Source organism: Staurois parvus, unplaced genomic scaffold (assembly GCF_062004578.1).
Source record: "Staurois parvus isolate SC_StPar_1 unplaced genomic scaffold, SC_StPar_1.0 ptg000191l, whole genome shotgun sequence".
Classification (NCBI taxonomy): domain Eukaryota; kingdom Metazoa; phylum Chordata; class Amphibia; order Anura; family Ranidae; genus Staurois; species Staurois parvus.
In genome coordinates, this window is record NW_028317987.1 from 3,769,405 (window position 1) to 3,785,980 (window position 16,576).

The 16,576-nt window shown below is 47.3% G+C and overlaps 1 protein-coding gene across 1 annotated transcript in view; it reads right to left on the bottom strand.

Moving 5' to 3' along the window:
- Nucleotides 1-14,678, bottom strand: part of LOC149461887 (uncharacterized) — a 76,650-nt gene extending 61,972 nt beyond the window's left edge. The window contains exon 1 of the mRNA XM_089677734.1: nt 12,089-14,678. Coding sequence (XP_089533860.1) covers nt 12,089-14,678 — 2,590 coding nt within the window. The remainder of the gene's footprint in view (nt 1-12,088) is intronic.
- Between the last annotated feature and the right edge of the window lie 1,898 nt (nt 14,679-16,576).

Sequence of the window (16,576 nt, forward strand, 5' to 3'; positions counted from 1 at the left end):
TCTTCATATTACTATCCTCTGTTCCCAAATCTCATTTCTTTACCCCTCTGCTCCACCCCAAAACTTGTACATCTCCCCCCTTATTGCTATCATCTCCCTACTACTGCTCTCATCACCCCCCCCAAAATGCCTCTTCTACTCATCCTTCTCATTTTCCTCTGCTCCATTCCCAAAATCCATTCACTATATCCCTCTGCTCCTCCTAAACATTTGTATATTGTGTTCTCACTGCTTCCTTCGCCCCTCTACAGCACCCACCACCTCCTCCTATTATTCCACTCTCCCACTGACCCCAACACCTCCACTAGGAGTTTCTCACGCTCCTGCACATGCCGCTCCCATGCCACCTTTCTCACCCTTCTCCTCCTCCTAGCCGCGGGGGACATCTCCCCAAATCCTGGCCCTCCACCACCTCCCTCACCCACACAACACCCTCCCGCCTCCACGTCCTACCGCAACCCCCGTAACCTAGTATCTGTCCCCCTGCTCCCTAAAATCTCCCCCCCGTTTTCATGCACACTCCTGAACGCCCGATCGGTGTGCAACAAGCTTACCGCCATCAACGACCTCTTTGTTTCCCGCTCCCTCAACCTCCTAGCGATCACGGAAACCTGGATCCAGTCCACTGACTCTACCTCCCCTGCTGCACTCTCCTACGGAGGTCTCACCTGGACCCACTCACCCACTCACCCAGGCCCAACGGTCGTAAAGGTGGTGGGGTTGGTCTGCTCCTGTCACCGCAGAGCACCTTCTGAGTCCTCCCAAACCCCCCCTCCCTATCCTTCTCCTCCTTCAAGGCCCACTGCGTCCGACTATTCTCCCCAACCCCCCTGAAGATTGCTGTGATATACCGGCCTCCTGGATCCATACCCCGCTTCCTGGATGACTTCTCCTCCTGGCTACCCTTCTTCCTCTCCTCTGAGCTACCCACCATAATTCTTGGGGATTTCAACATCCCTGTCAACCTTGACAACCCGGACACATCCCGTCTCCTCCACTTAACCTCCTCCTTTACACTTGCACAGTGCATACAATCCACCACCCACTCCAACGGTAATATCCTTGATCTTGTCTTCTCCAACCGCTGCGCTCCCCACAACCTCACTAACACCCCCTTCCCTCTCTCTGACCACAACCTGATTACCTTCTCTATCTCCTCGTCCTCCAACACCTACCCCTCCAAATGCCACACTACTACCAGCCGTAACCTCCGCAACCTTAACCCTGCCCCCCTCCACTCTGCAGCTGATCAACTCCACGACCGCATCCTCCCCCTGTCCTACCCCGACTTGGCTATGACTGCCTACAACAACGCGCTGCCAGCAGCCCTTGACTCACTAGCGCCTTTAACCACACGCAACATCAGACCCCGACCGCTCCAGCCCTGGCAGACTGATCACACCAAAACCCGCAAACGACACATTCGTGCCCTGGAGCGACTATGGCGCAAAACAAAATCCCAACAAGCCTTCACCCACTACAAATCTGCCTTCCGCACCTACACCTCCTCCCTCCACGCAGCCAAACAAGCCTACTTCCTGACCCTCATCAAGGCCCTCTCCTCCAATCCTCGCCGACTCTTCTCCACCTTCAACTCTCTACTCTCTCCACCTCCACCTCCACCCAGCACCTCACTCACCACCCTTGAGATTGCCAATCACTTCAAAAACAAGATTGACACAATTCGCAAGGACATCGCCGCAACTCACACGCCCTCTCAACCCGTCCCCTCTCACACAGCTACCCCCTCATCCCCCCTCCCCCTCGACATTACCCGCAGGGACTTCGTCACTCCTCAAACTCCCTCTAACCCCGTTCCCCCTCACTCAGCTATCCCCTCATCACCCCTCTCCCACGGCCCCACCACTGCTCTGACCTCCACTTCCACCCCACCCTACATTCCTCATACTGAAGCTCCCCCAACACTCCACACCTTTGACCTTACTACCATCGAGGAAGTCTCCAAGATCCTCTCTGATGCCCGCCTCACCACCTGCCCCCTCGACCCTATCCCCTCACAACTCCTACGACCTCCCTCCCCCTCCATCCTACGCTCCCTCATCCACATCTTTAATCTCTCCCTCTCCTCCGGCATTTTCCTCTCCCCACTGAAGCATGCACACATCACCCCCATACTTAAAAAGCCCTCCCTGGACTCCAATGACCCGAACAACCTCAGACCCATCTCCCTGCTCCCATTTACATCTAAACTCCTCAAGCACCTCGTCTACACCCGCCTATGCTCTCACCTCAACGACAACAACCTCCTCGATCCCCTACAGTCTGGCTTTCGTCCCCTACACTCCACCGAAACTGCCTTACTCAAACTCTCCAACGACCTGCTAACCGCCAAAGCTAATGGCCACTATTCAGTGCTCCTACTCCTTGACCTCTCTGCGGCCTTCGACACAGTTGACCACCCCCTCCTCCTCAAAATACTACACTCCCTCAGCCTCAGAGATTCTGCTCTCTCCTGGCTCTCATCCTACCTGTCACAACGCTCTTTCAGCGTTACCTATAATGCTACCACCTCCCCCTCACTCCCCCTCTCTGTTGGGGTCCCTCAAGGCTCTGTCCTTGGGCCCCTTCTCTTCTCCATCTACACCTCCTCCCTTGGCCAACTCATACACTCTCACGGCTTCAACTACCACCTCTATGCCGACGACACACAAATCTATCTCTCAACCCCCCACCTCACCCCCTCGGTCTCTACCCGAATCACACACCTACTGAGCGACATATCAGATTGGATGTCACTCCACTTCCTTAAACTGAATCTCTCCAAAACCGAGCTTCTGGTCTTCCCCCCAGCCTGGACCCCACCCCCCATTGACTTCTCCATCACATCCAACAACGCCAATATCAAACCCGCCCTGCAGGCCAGAGTACTGGGTGTCATTCTGGACTCCAACCTATCCTTCCAGCCCCAAGTCCAATCTTTAACAAACTCGTGCAGACTCCACCTCCGCAACATCGCCAAAATCCGCACGTTCCTAACCCCAGAAACCACTAAACAGTTCATCCACTCCCTCATCATATCACGACTCGATTACTGCAACTCCCTCCTCACTGGCCTGCCTCACCACAGGCTATCCCCGCTTCAGTCCATCCTGAATACGGCTGCCAGACTCATTTACCTTTCCAACTGCTCCGTTTCCGCCACCCCCCTCTGCCAATCCCTCCACTGGCCTCCACTCAGTGACCTCCACCCCCCACTGCCAATCCCTCCACTGACCTCTATTCAGTGTCCTCCACCCCCCTCTGCCAATCCCTCCACTGGCTTCCGATTGCGCAACGGATCAAATTCAAAATCCTAACACTGACGTACAAAGCTGTCCACCATACTGCCCCGAACTACATCACTGACCTAATATCCAAGTACCGCCCAACACGCACACTCCGCTCCTCACAAGACCTCCTTCTCTCTAGTTCCCTGGTCTCCTCCTCCCATGCCCGCCTCCAGGACTTCTCCAGGGTGTCACCCATCCTCTGGAACTCCCTTCCCCAACCCATCAGATTATCACCTACTCTCCTCTCCTTTAGGCGCACCCTGAAAACCCATCTCTTCAGGGAAGCCTACCCCATCCCCTGCTAACCTGCCGACCTCCTCCACTCTTCCTACCACTCCATCCCCCACAGCTATCTCCTCCTGTACCACCATCCCCTCCCTCCTAGATTGTAAGCTCCAAAGAGCAGGGCCCTCAATCCCCTCATGTTTTGCATTGTATTGGTATTGTTCTGTCACATGTTCTGTCCCCCTTTGTAATGTACAGCGCTGAGCGAACTATTGGCGCTTTATAAATACTGTATAATAATAATAATAATCATTCCTTGTCTGCAGATCTAAAACTCATCAAAACCAGTTCAGGGACCAAACAAACCCAACAGAGTAAAGGGGCCCCGGACCTCAAAATTGTAGTAAACACTAAACAGTCCAAACAAAATGTCTTCCCATGGGGGGAGTAGATCTTCAATGTCCAGCAACCCTCCTATTCCCCCCTCACATCCACATCCTATTATTGTGTGACCAATACCATCCAAATCATTCTTACTTTCATTTCCCAAAGTTATCCGTCTACAAGGAGACCTGTATAGATCACATGATGGCACCAATGAGGATGGAGGAGGACCGGAGTCACATGACTGAGAAGATACTAAACCTCACCCTGGAGATCATCTACCTGCTGACCGGAGAGGTGAGGAGGATTCTGGGAGGTCACATGACATCACTCTTATCTCTATTAATAAAACACAGACCTGACCGGAGAGGTGAGGAGGATTCTGGGAGGTCACATGACATCGCTCTTATCTCTATTAATAAAACACAGACCTGACCGGAGAGGTGAGGAGGATTCTGGGAGGTCATATGACATCGCTCTTATCTCTATTAATAATACACAGACCTGACCGGAGAGGTGAGGAGGATTCTGGGAGGTCACATGACATCACTCATCTCTATTAATAAAACAGACCTGACCGGAGAGGTGAGGAGGATTCTGGGAGGTCACATGACATCACTCTCATCTCTATTAATAAAACACAGACCTGACCGGAGAGGTGAGGAGGATTCTGGGAGGTCACATGACATCACTCTTATCTCTATTAATAAAACACAGACCTGACCGGAGAGGTGAGGAGGATTCTGGGATTCCAACATGATATTCCTATTGGTTCCTCAATACAGAGATTTCCTCTTCTGAAGTCAGGTGATCATATGACCATCACAGTGCCTCCATGTGACTCCCTAAACCCTGAGAGACACAACATGCAGAAGATTCTAGAAGTCACCAAGAAGATGATGGAGCTGCTGACAGGAGAGGTGAGCGGTGCCGGGAATTCTGGGACATTCTCCAGTAACAGACAAGGGATGTGTCTGGATGGTGACTGTATCATTGTGTGTGTCAGGTTCCTATAAGGTGTCAGGGTGTCACTGTCTATTTCTCCATGGAGGAGTGGGAGTATTTAGAAGGACACAAGGATCTCTACAAGGACGTCATGATGGACAATCAGCCGCCCCTCACATCACCGGGTAAGAGGAGACTTTATTGTAAAGGAGAGAGCAGTACGGAGGATCCACCTAGATCCCCCATCATCTGATAAACACATAGAAACAATGGATTCAGTCAGTGTGTGTGTTTCCTACAGATGGATCCAGTCATGGGAACCCACCAGAGAGATGTCCCCGTCCTCTGTATTCCCGGGATTCCACACAGGAAGGTCACACCATCCCTCACCATCATCAGGTAGATGAGGACAATTATTGGTAGTTGTGATTTATACACAGCATGTTTGTTACAATGAATGTTTTATTATATCTTTCAGAGTGGAATCCTCGGGGATGATAATATTGATGTTAAAGAAGAGTATAAAGAGGAGGATGAGGAGTATGGAGTGATGGAGGAGTTTTCAGAAGGACACAAGGATATGATGGAGCCACCTAATACCAGGAACCCCCCAGGGGGATGTCCCCGTCCTCTGTATTCCCGGGATTCCACACAGGAAGATCACACCATCCCTCACTATTGCAAGGTTGGTGAAATGGAGGGTCTAGAACATGGACTTGTAAAGATGATGTGTGGATTGTTTATGTGAGCTTTTTTTTACAGATGATATTTTCTCTCATTTCCTTGATTTAGAGTGGAGATCCAATCGATATAGAATTTGAGGGTAAAGCAGAAGAAGAAGAGGCGTATGTGAGGGATGATCAGCAGTCTATGGAGGAGGATGGAATAACGGGGACATTTATAGAGGAGGACACTCCTACAGAGATCAGCACAGGTGGGTCATGAACACTAAATCCATTCCTCCACCCATACTGCTCACTGATTGGTCCAGAGTAGGGCGGGGACTGGGTGATATCAGCCTGTAATCCCCTGGTCACTTTCCTGAGCTGTGTTCCCCGTCCTGTATTCCTGGATTTCTCTCGGATAATCTTCCTTCTCTGTGCTGCAGACACAATTTATGTATCTAGACTGGATTTATGGAGGTTCTGGGGTTCAGCTGGCAGCAAAATGTTCATTTTCACCATAAGTGTTACTAGACCTAGACACCTGGGGTGTGTGCTTTGAGTCTTCTTCCCCATGCCCTGGTCTAGTAAGATCTCTGACAGAACATTTCTCCCAGGGTTCCTTGCTCTGTTATCTGCTGGCTGTGCCGGGTGGAGGGATATGTCTGTAGTGTCTCAGACCCAAGTCACTGAGTGCAGTCTCAGGAGATGGGAGGCAGCGGTGTGGGATCTCTGCAACTTGTCTACAGTAAACATTTAATGTTCTACTGATCACTGAATACCAATATTATGAGTCCTGACCCTTACACTCTATCATTTATATTGTACATTACATACTCCTGACCCCTGCACTATATTCTCTATGTTGTACATTACATACTCCTGACCCCTGCACTATATACTCTATGTTGTACATTACATACTCCTGACCCCTGCACTATATACTCTATGTTGTACATTACATACTCCTGACCCCTGCACTATATACTCTGTGTTGTACATTACATACTCCTGACCCCTGCACTATATACTCTGTGTTGTACATTACATAGTCCTGACTTTTGCTCTCCCCCTCCCCCCACTGCTATATATACACATAATATGGATTCTCCTTTGTTCCCCCCATTTCCTCCCAGCTGGACATTTTATATGGGATGATGTGATTGGAGCACAGACTTTTACATGGTGATAATAATGTGATAACATCCTCCTACTTTGGACCCTTAAACAGAAAGTGATAATGAGGGAGGAGTCAATACCCCAATGATGGTGGTCTTCAGGATCAGTCCAGTCTTCATCTTGGTTGTTCTCCCCCCATCCTCACTCTCTGACCTCTGGTGGGGCTCAGCCCCGCTGTTCTTCATGAGATAATCATGGACTAAATAAGGAAGTGCAGTACTTCTTGTGTGGGGAAGATGGCGATGAGTGATAGAGGGGGTGGGGACCCTCGTCCTATAATCCCCTCATCACTGTCCCTCCTATAAAAGACAGTTCTGGTTGTTTCCTCACTCTCTGACTAAGGTCCATGAATAAAGAAATGACCTGGTAAGAGATCAGAGGAGCCATTTTCTAGTTCCCTTGAGGGTGGAATTGTAAGCTCCTCAGAGACCAAGCTGCCTGATGTAGGCGGAGTCCTGGTTTGGAGGAACCAATCAGCTCCTGTCTAGTAATCCTCTTTGTCTTTGTATTTTAGTCCCTGGCCGGGAGATGAGGAAAACCTCCGAGGATTGTCTCACTTTGTCTCCAGACTGGAAAGTAGAAGATGAGGACATCACACAGTTTTATCCAGGAGAAAACCCGGCTCCCTCCAATGTCCCTCCGGCACCACCCAGTGTAGATGGACCATCGGATTCCTTGTATCCTGAGGAACCTCAGACTGTGCGGGACCGGGCCTGTTTTCCAACAAGGAAGAGGTTCTCCTGTACTGAGTGCGGGAAGGGTTTCCAATCTACATACCAACTTAATGTTCATAAAAGATCTCACACGGGGGAGAAGCCATATTCCTGTCCTGAGTGCGGGAAATGTTTTGGTTCTAAATCCTATTTTAATGTGCATAAAAGATCTCACATGGAGGAGAAGCCGTATTCCTGTCCTGAGTGTGGGAAATCTTTTTCAGTGAAGTCCAATCTCTACATACATCAGAGATCTCACACAGGGGAGAAGCCGTATTCCTGTCTAGAGTGCGGGAAATGTTTTTCAGAGAAGTCCAATCTTTACACACATCAGAGATCTCACACGGGGGAGAAGCCATATTCCTGTCCTGAGTGCGGGAAATGTTTCAGTTCTAAATCCTATTTTAATGTGCATAAAAGATCTCACATGGAGGAGAAGCCGTATTCCTGTCCTGAGTGTGGGAAATGTTTTACAAGGAAGTTTAATCTTCACAAACATCAGAGATCTCACACGGGGCAGAAGTCACTTTCCTGTCCTGAGTGAGGGAATTGTTCCTCTCTGAAGTCCTGTCTTCCTGTACATCAGGGGTCCCACACAACCCTGGAGGTGTATTAGTGCCTTGAGTGCGGGAAATGTCTTCTAGATGAATGTTGCTGGACATCCCAGCTCTCATGTGGGGAAGAAGCACACCCTGATATACACCTCAGATATACTCCATGGCTGATCTTCATCATGGAAGAAACAGTTGATGAGGAGATGAGAGGCCCCCAAAGACATGGATGAAGTGCAGTAAATGTCGGGGTGCAGAGTGGTCAGTAGATCCTAGAAATGAAGGACACAACTTCAGCCCTTCTTGGGTGTCGGAGTTGCGTTTCCTGATAATGATATAGCAGGTTACAGAGCTAGAAGCCGGGAGAGCCCAGATCTCGTTATCGGGGAACTTTACACAGACAACAAGAACTTCTGAAGTTGATGTCCTTCATTTCAAGGCTCTACAGAACAGTGGTGACCCCGAAGTGTCTCTCTGTCTTCAGTCCATCCTTCTCCCATCCCCCAACAGGAGGGAAGGAGAACTCCGCCCCAAACTAGGGGGGAACTTTCCTCTCATTATTTCCCTTTGCTTCTGTGTGGGTTTGGGTGGTTGGAGGAGTGCGGCACGAGAGGGAACACAGCTTGTTGTTCTATGTCTACATATGGGGTCTGGGTAGAGGGGATCCACCGGAAAATATTTCTACTCTTTGATTTTGTGCAAATCGTTTCTGTTTTCACTTTGAAGGGCGATAATATGTGTGGTTTGTAAAAGGGATTGGCCCAATAGATACCGCCCCACTTAGAGAATAGATGGACTAATATGAACAGCATTCATTCAGCCATGTCACATGTTGGGATCTTTTCTACAATACTTTGTTATAATAATGGAACACGTTGTGTATTGTATTGTACACCAATAATAATGACTCCGCCCCCACATTCCAGACAAGGGATCTTCCTGACCAATCGGATTCCTTCCTTTGTTATTTCCTGATTCTATGATTACAATCTTGTTAGAAGTAAAACTATAATAAAGAATTTATTGAGTGAAAAGAATTGTGTGTGTCGGGGCCACGATGGGGATCTTTGGGGGCCAAACATTTCTCACAGGAGACACTTCACAAGCCTTTACAGGTCATCCAGTTTCTGGTTCACCATGAATAATGGCCCAGAGTGCAGGGGTCAGGAGACTACTTCATACAGCCCTGCAAACAACGTGCAGTGGTCAGGAGTTACATCCCAGAGTACAGAGTGTAGTGGTCAGGAGTATGTGATTTACACCCCAGAGTACAGAGTGCAGTGGTCAGGAGTATGTGATTTCCATCCCAGAGTACAGAGTGTAGTGGTCAGGAGTTACATCCCAGAGTACAGAGTGCAGTGGTCAGGAGTATGTGATTTACATCCCAGAGTACAGAGTGCAGTGGTCAGGAGTATGTGATTTCCATCCCAGAGTACAGAGTGTAGTGGTCAGTAGTATCTGATTTCCATCTCGGAGTACAGAGTGTAGAGGTCAGGAGTATGTGATTTCCATCCCAGAGTACAGAATGTAGTGGTCAGGAGTATGTGATTTACATCCCAGAGTACAGAGTGTAGTGGTCAGGAGTATGTCATATACAGCCCAGAGTACAGAGTGTAGTGGTCAGGAGTATGTGATTTCCATCCCAGAGTACAGAATGTAGTGGTCAGGAGTATGTCATATACAGCCCTGTGTATAGAGTGCAGTGGTCAGGAGTATGTGATTTACATCCCAGAGTACAGAGTGTAGTGGTCAGGAGTATGTCATATACAGCCCAGAGTACAGAGTGTAGTGGTCAGGAGTATGTGATTTCCATCCCAGAGTACAGAATGTAGTGGTCAGGAGTATGTCATATACAGCCCAGTGTATAGAGTGCAGTGGTCAGGAGTATATCATATACAGCCCTGTGTATAGAGTGCAGTGGTCCGGAACATGTCATATACAGCCCTGTGTATAGAGTGCAGTGGTCAGGGACATGTCATATACAGCCCTGTGTATAGAGTGCAGTGGTCAGGAACATGTCATATACAGCCCTGTGTATAGAGAGGTACTGCAGGCTGTGAATACTATATCACAGCTGGGTTATCCTACCAAAATCAAGTTCTGCCTTCATTTCCTACTACACCAAACAAGGTCCGTGCCTTGGGTAGCTAGGCTTGTGTCCTTGACACCTGGTGGTAGCCATGGGCTATTAGAGTGTGCATGCTATTGTACTGCTGTTACCTGTGTTTTGACCGGGGAACATGGGGGGGTTCTAGCAACAATCTACTGATTGCCAAGGACACATAATGGAGGACAACACCTTGGGTGTCAGCTGGCCTCCCTCTTACCCAAATCTTTGGCACCCCCATTCATGACACTCTCATAATAAGGATTCTTCCATTTCTCTTGGATAATCCCACCAAACCTCAGGGAACTATACCAGGTCACAAAGGGAACCCCTACATTCCTTCTAACACTCTGTCCTTTATTTCTGATTTGTGTCTGTAGCCCTGTTTTGGGGGGGTTATGTGAAATGGCCCACACCAAACAAGCTATGGCGCTAACCTGTATATGAGTAGGCAATCCTGAGCCTTCGCTATATGGAAGAGGGGGTTGTGATAATACAAATGGCAGTGCCTCCACCTAGAATAGGGATCCTGCAATTGAGGAGACTCACCCCTTTCTAGGAATGTAACATGTAGACAACTTACAGTAACTATACATAGCAGTATTAATGCACCCAGCTTATATTTCTAACATGAAAACATGTCACCACACCTGTATGAGATTAATGCAAAGTTTATATAAAGCAGCCACATAAAACAGGATGCATAAGAAGAACATTCAGGAATTACAATTTAGCATAAATTGGGAGGTTGCAATTATACCCGGGTATATGTAGTATACAGAATACCTCCAACCATGGGTTATAGCGCAGTCCGGTTGCAGGGGCCCCTGGAGAGGTGAGAGTCAATAAGATGCCCGCTTCCACTTTAGATGCTGCGATGGCGTCCAAGTAACATGCGGATGATTGCACTGCTTGTCTGAAGATCAGCGATGCATCACCTAAAAGGATAAAATGCTCTATCTATCCTCACTCTTAGTCCCTATCCCTAAACTGGGCTGTCACCGCAACCGGGCCTCTATCTGTCTAAGTGGCCGTCGGATGCCTAACCTACCTCTAGCCTAATCTATCCAACGCTCCCTATGCTAATCCTAGCTAAAGGGAGATCCAGACCAATAAGGGTGCTATGGCTTTAAGCAAAGAGGCTGCAAAGATACACTGCAATTAACAGAAAGTTCCCCTGACAGTCTTATGCAGGTGAAAACACGGATCTATATATATATATATATATACAACTATAAGGATTCTGCAGTGTAAATAGAATAATGATAATGAACCACAAATCTCTCTCTTACAGAGATATTAGGGTTCCAATACAGAAGTTGAAATATAACAGAGGCAGACCTAATCTGCTTCAGTAACAACTACATAGATAGCAGCCTTGTTAATCTGGATCATTACTCACAGAATCCCCATACAGTTCCCCCCAGATACATAGCACATGGCAGGCTGGCACCCTCTGCCTGATACCTCCTGGAAAACAACTATATAACATCCTGGGGTTTCTTGACCTCCTTGTAGGGGCAGGAAGCACACCCAGGGACTTGTCTGTAATGGGACCTCTATGGTTGTGGCTGTATATGGATGTAAACAAACCACAACTAGTGTATAAAATAACAGTTCCCTACACTCTCCCCCTGGTGAAACCTTTACGTCCCGTCAAAGGAAGCTCACATTATATACAATAATGAAATTCAATTTCAAATACACAACGTTGTCCTCTCTCCATTACAATGGTTTGCTAAAGAAAACAACAGATTAGTATAAATACATGCCAGGTGATGCAAATACAGGTAGCATATTGACCAGATTAGATACTGCCCCTACCCAGGCATGGTATAGATGGGACGAGGAATGATGCTGGGATCTCCCAAAGTATCATAAGTCAAAACAGGTGGTGGATGTCTAACCCTTCCTCCTCTATGCACTTCCCTATGAGGTAATCCCTGATTTTCAGGTACTGAATGAGGGCTTTGTGTCATGGGAAGAGATGGCACTGATTGTGGAGTAGAACTAGATCCTTGGTTAGGCGTACTCACTGACTCAGGCACAAACTCTGGAGATCTAGGGTTCAGTGACTCTCTTGGAAGAGGAGAAGCTGTTGGGCTCTGAATCTCAGGAACTACAGTCCAGTCACTCTCATTAGAGTCAGGAGGGTCAGTTGTAATGTTAGCCTGAGGTTGTGGGGAGTCCCTTCCCACAGTATCTTCTGAGTCATCATCATCAGTGACTTGAGGAATAGGGAGCAAATGGTTTCGATGCCAAGCTTTTACTCTACCTTCTGGTCCCTTTATTTTGTACACAGGAATTCCAGGTAATTTGCCCACCACTGTAAAAATCTCATTCCTCCATCGGTCAGCTAATTTATGCTTCCCAGAAGGGCCCAAGTTTCTAAGCAATACCAGGTCACCAGGTTTCAATTCTCTGTATCTCACACGACGATCAAACCTCCTTTTGTTCCCTTCATTTATCTTGGCAGCATTTTCTTCAGCCAAACGATAAGCTGACTTAAGGGTATCTTTCAGACGAGCTACATACTGATAGTGACTTTGATGATCGACACCATCAGTGGAGACCCATAACAAGAGGTCTATTGGCAGTCTAGGCGCCCTTCCAAACATTAAGAAATAAGGGGAGAATCCTGTAGTCTCATGTCTTGTGCTATTGTAAGCATGAACCATGGCTTCAACTTTACGACTCCGAGTACGTTTATCATCAACCTGTAGAGTACCTAACATATCAAGCAAAGTTCTGTTAAATCTCTCAGGGAGAGCATCACCTTCAGGGTGATAAGGGGTAGTCCGGCTTTTATGGATGTTGAGCAGTTGAAGTAATTCCTTAACTAGTCTGCTCTCAAAGTCTCTTCCCTGATCCGAATGCAATCTGTGGGGTAAGCCATAGTGGATGAAATACTTCTCCCAAAGCACTCTGGCGACTGTCACTGCCTTTTGATCCTTGGTAGGAAAAGCTTGTGCATACCGGGTGTAGTGATCAGTCACTACCAACACGTTCCCAATTCCTCTTGAATCATTGTCAATGCATAGAAAATCGATACAAACCAAATCCATGGGTCCTGAACTCTGTAAATGTCCCATTGGGGCAGCTCGAACTGGGAGGGTTTTTCGTCTCAGACAACGGAGGCACCTTCTACAAAGGCTAGTCACAGTTTCTCTCATTCTCATTCTCATTTCTCTCACAGTTTCTCTCATTCTGAGCCAATAAAAGCGGTCCTGAATCAAGCCATAGGTCTTCTCAGGCCCCAAATGACCATGAAGATCATGTAGACTTCTGAAAACCATCTTTCGAAAACAATAAGGGAGAACCAGTTGACGTCTCCCTGGGTGGTCATGATACAGAGTCACACAATAGAGTAGGCCCTTTTCAATCCTGAATTTATCCCAGTCTCTCAGAAATGAGCTACATTCAGCAGGCAAGGTTTTCTTCAATATCTCTGGATCATTAACACTAACTGCTCTATATAAAGGTCCAATCAAAGGGTCAGCCTTTTGACTCTTAATCATCCGCTGAGGAGATATAGAACAGTTCTCAAATGAGCCTAGGGCTGCTGGGTAAGCAAACATGTCTGGTACAGCATCAGGTCCACTTCCTATGGAGTCTATGAGCCGCATCTCTGAGAAAGCCATGTTATCGTCCACTACTGCAGCCATAGAACATAGTGCTCCAACACCGGGACCAGGGACTTCCTCCCATTCATTGTCTTCAGAGACAGGCGTTAACCCAGGGCGTCTGGATAACGCATCTGCACCAATGTTTTTTGGACCAGGTTTGTATTTCAAGGTGAATTGATAATTTGATAGAGCAGCCAACCAGCGATGTCCAGTGGCATCTAGTTTTGCTGTGGTTAAGACATATGTCAAAGGATTGTTATCCGTTCTTACTTCGAAAGCTGCTCCATAAAGATAATCATGTAACTTATCGACAATAGCCCATTTGAGAGCTAAGAATTCCAACTTGTGAACTGGGTAATTGCGCTCGCTAACTGTGAGGCTTCGGCTGATGAAGGCGACGGGTCGCAACCCAGCTGGATACTCCTGGTGTAGCACTCCACCCAGTCCTTCAAAGCTAGCATCTACATGGAGAACATACGGCTTTCGAGCATTAGCATAGGCCAGAACGGGTGCCTCTGTTAACTTCTTCTTTAACTGAATGAAGGCATCCTCACAGGCTGAAGTCCACTTATCGCCAAAAGGATTTTTGGTGGATTTCTTCTGTTTTTCTTGACCGCTCGAATCAGTCTTCAACAAGTCATGTAGGGACTTGGCCACTTTGGAATATCCTTCTACAAATCTGCGGTAATAACCACAGAATCCAAGGAATGAACGTAACTCTGTGATATTCTGAGGTCGTGGCCAATTCACAACTGCTTCAACTTTGGCAGGATCTGTGGCCACTCCTTCAGCAGAAACAATGTGGCCTACATAGGTAACAGATGAACGGCAGAACTTACACTTGTCTGAAGACAACTTCAGCCCTTCCTCCTTTAGACGATGCAACACTCGCATGAGACGTTCTTCATGTTCCTCCAATGAAGCTCCAAATACAATAATGTCATCGAGGTACACAAGACACTCTCGTGGCACTAAATCACCCAAAACGCGTTCCATTAATCTTTGAAATGTTGCTGGTGCACCCCTTATGCCTTATGGCATGCGGGTAAACTGATAGAAGCCCAAAGGACATATGAAGGCTGTTTTCTCTTGGTCTTCAGGAGCCATTGGAACCTGATAGTACCCTGACCGCAAATCAAGAACTGTGAACCACTGATTTATTCAGAGCTTCCAAAGCCTCTTCTATCCTGGGTAGTGTATACTGATCAGGTATTGTCCTTCGATTCAGGGTTCGATAGTCCACACATAGGCGAATAGATCCACACTTCTTTCTTACCACAACAATAGGTGAAGCATAGGGACTTTTACTATCCGCAATGATCCCCTGATCTTTCATCTGATGTAAGGTCTGTCTGAGCTCATCAACATCCTTTGGAGCTATCCTTCTGGGCCTTTCCCGGAAGGGAGTGGCATCTGTTAGCCTGAAAGTGTGTTGAGCACTTTTGGCACAGCCTACATCCATTTCATCCATAGAAAATACTTCTGGTAATTCTGATAACTGCTGTGTCAATCTGTGAACCCAAAGCTCTGATAAGTTTGGATCAGTCAGATCAAATTCAACAGTAGGAGCGGTACCTTCAACTTGCACTTTGCACACTTCAGCATAGGGGTTAACACCAAACACAGGATAGCAATGGGCTACCTTTTGGTAAGGATCAATTACAATGGGGTAAGGTGAACAGTTTCTCACAGTCACAACCGTAGATAGGTCCACTCTGGCTCTCCAGTCTTTCCTTTCAGGAATCACCTTCCACCCCTCTTTGTTGATCATCTCTTCAGGTGTTTCCATAAGGACGTAACTGCCATCTCCAAGTAGCTCAGGAGCAATGCTGGAAGCAACCCTTAGTATTCTCTCTCCCCCTGGAGGAATTTCCACTGCATGCCTACCGATGTGATACACCACTCCGTGTTGATAGCCAACAGAGAGGACATTACAAAGCTCTTTAAGATCAGAAGACAGTTCAATTTGATCAAAAGAAGCAGTTCGACCTCCTTCAAGAAACGTCTGAAAAGCACAGTGTACTGCTTTACAATTAGTACCTAATATCACAGGAGCGGCATTGGAGTCCCCAGTGTCGGGACACACAAGTGCAGTGATCTCCATGGGAGGAACACCTTTGTCCTCTAAACCAGGTACAGTAACAATTATGCGCAGGCTTCCATCAACAGGGTATGACTTAGAGTTCAACCCCCACAACTTCATCTGTCCAGTAGATTGAAGTGGTGTGTTGCTCAAATGCTTCTGATAGAAGGAACGATAGATAAGGGTAACTTGAGACCCAGTGTCAGACAAAGCTGAAGTTTTAAGTCCGTTGACAGTAACGTTAACAATGGACTTGGAGCCTATGATAGGCTGTTTTGATCCTGACTTTGAATATTTCAGTCGTCCTTTGTGCTTTTGTACAGGGAATGACACACTTTGCACCGTTCCCTCATAATCGTCATGACATTGTCTAGCTGAATGGCCCGTCTGACCACACCTGAAGCACTTTCTAGAGTCTCTCCCTCTGTGTAATGCAACGGGCTTGTTAATGGAAGACTTGGACCAAGTGAATTCAGGTTGATCATTTTGAACAGGACGAGAAGGCAGGTCCTCTTTAAAAGGTTGTTTCACTTTCTTAGGGGTGCTAAACTGAATGTCAGCTTCCAATTTCTAACTTCATTAGTCCATGAAGAGGAAGAATATCATCAGATAACTTCACTTTGAGGAGCTGTGCGAGAGGATGATGAGGTAACAATCCCTGTACTACTTGACTAGTTCTCATTGAATTCACTGCATCAGGCTGTATAGCAGTGTGATACACCAGACGTGACAACAGTAACTGCAATCGATTAATGAAAGTGGAAACACTCTCTCCTTCTTTCTGACGGGTAATACGATAGTCAGCAACCAT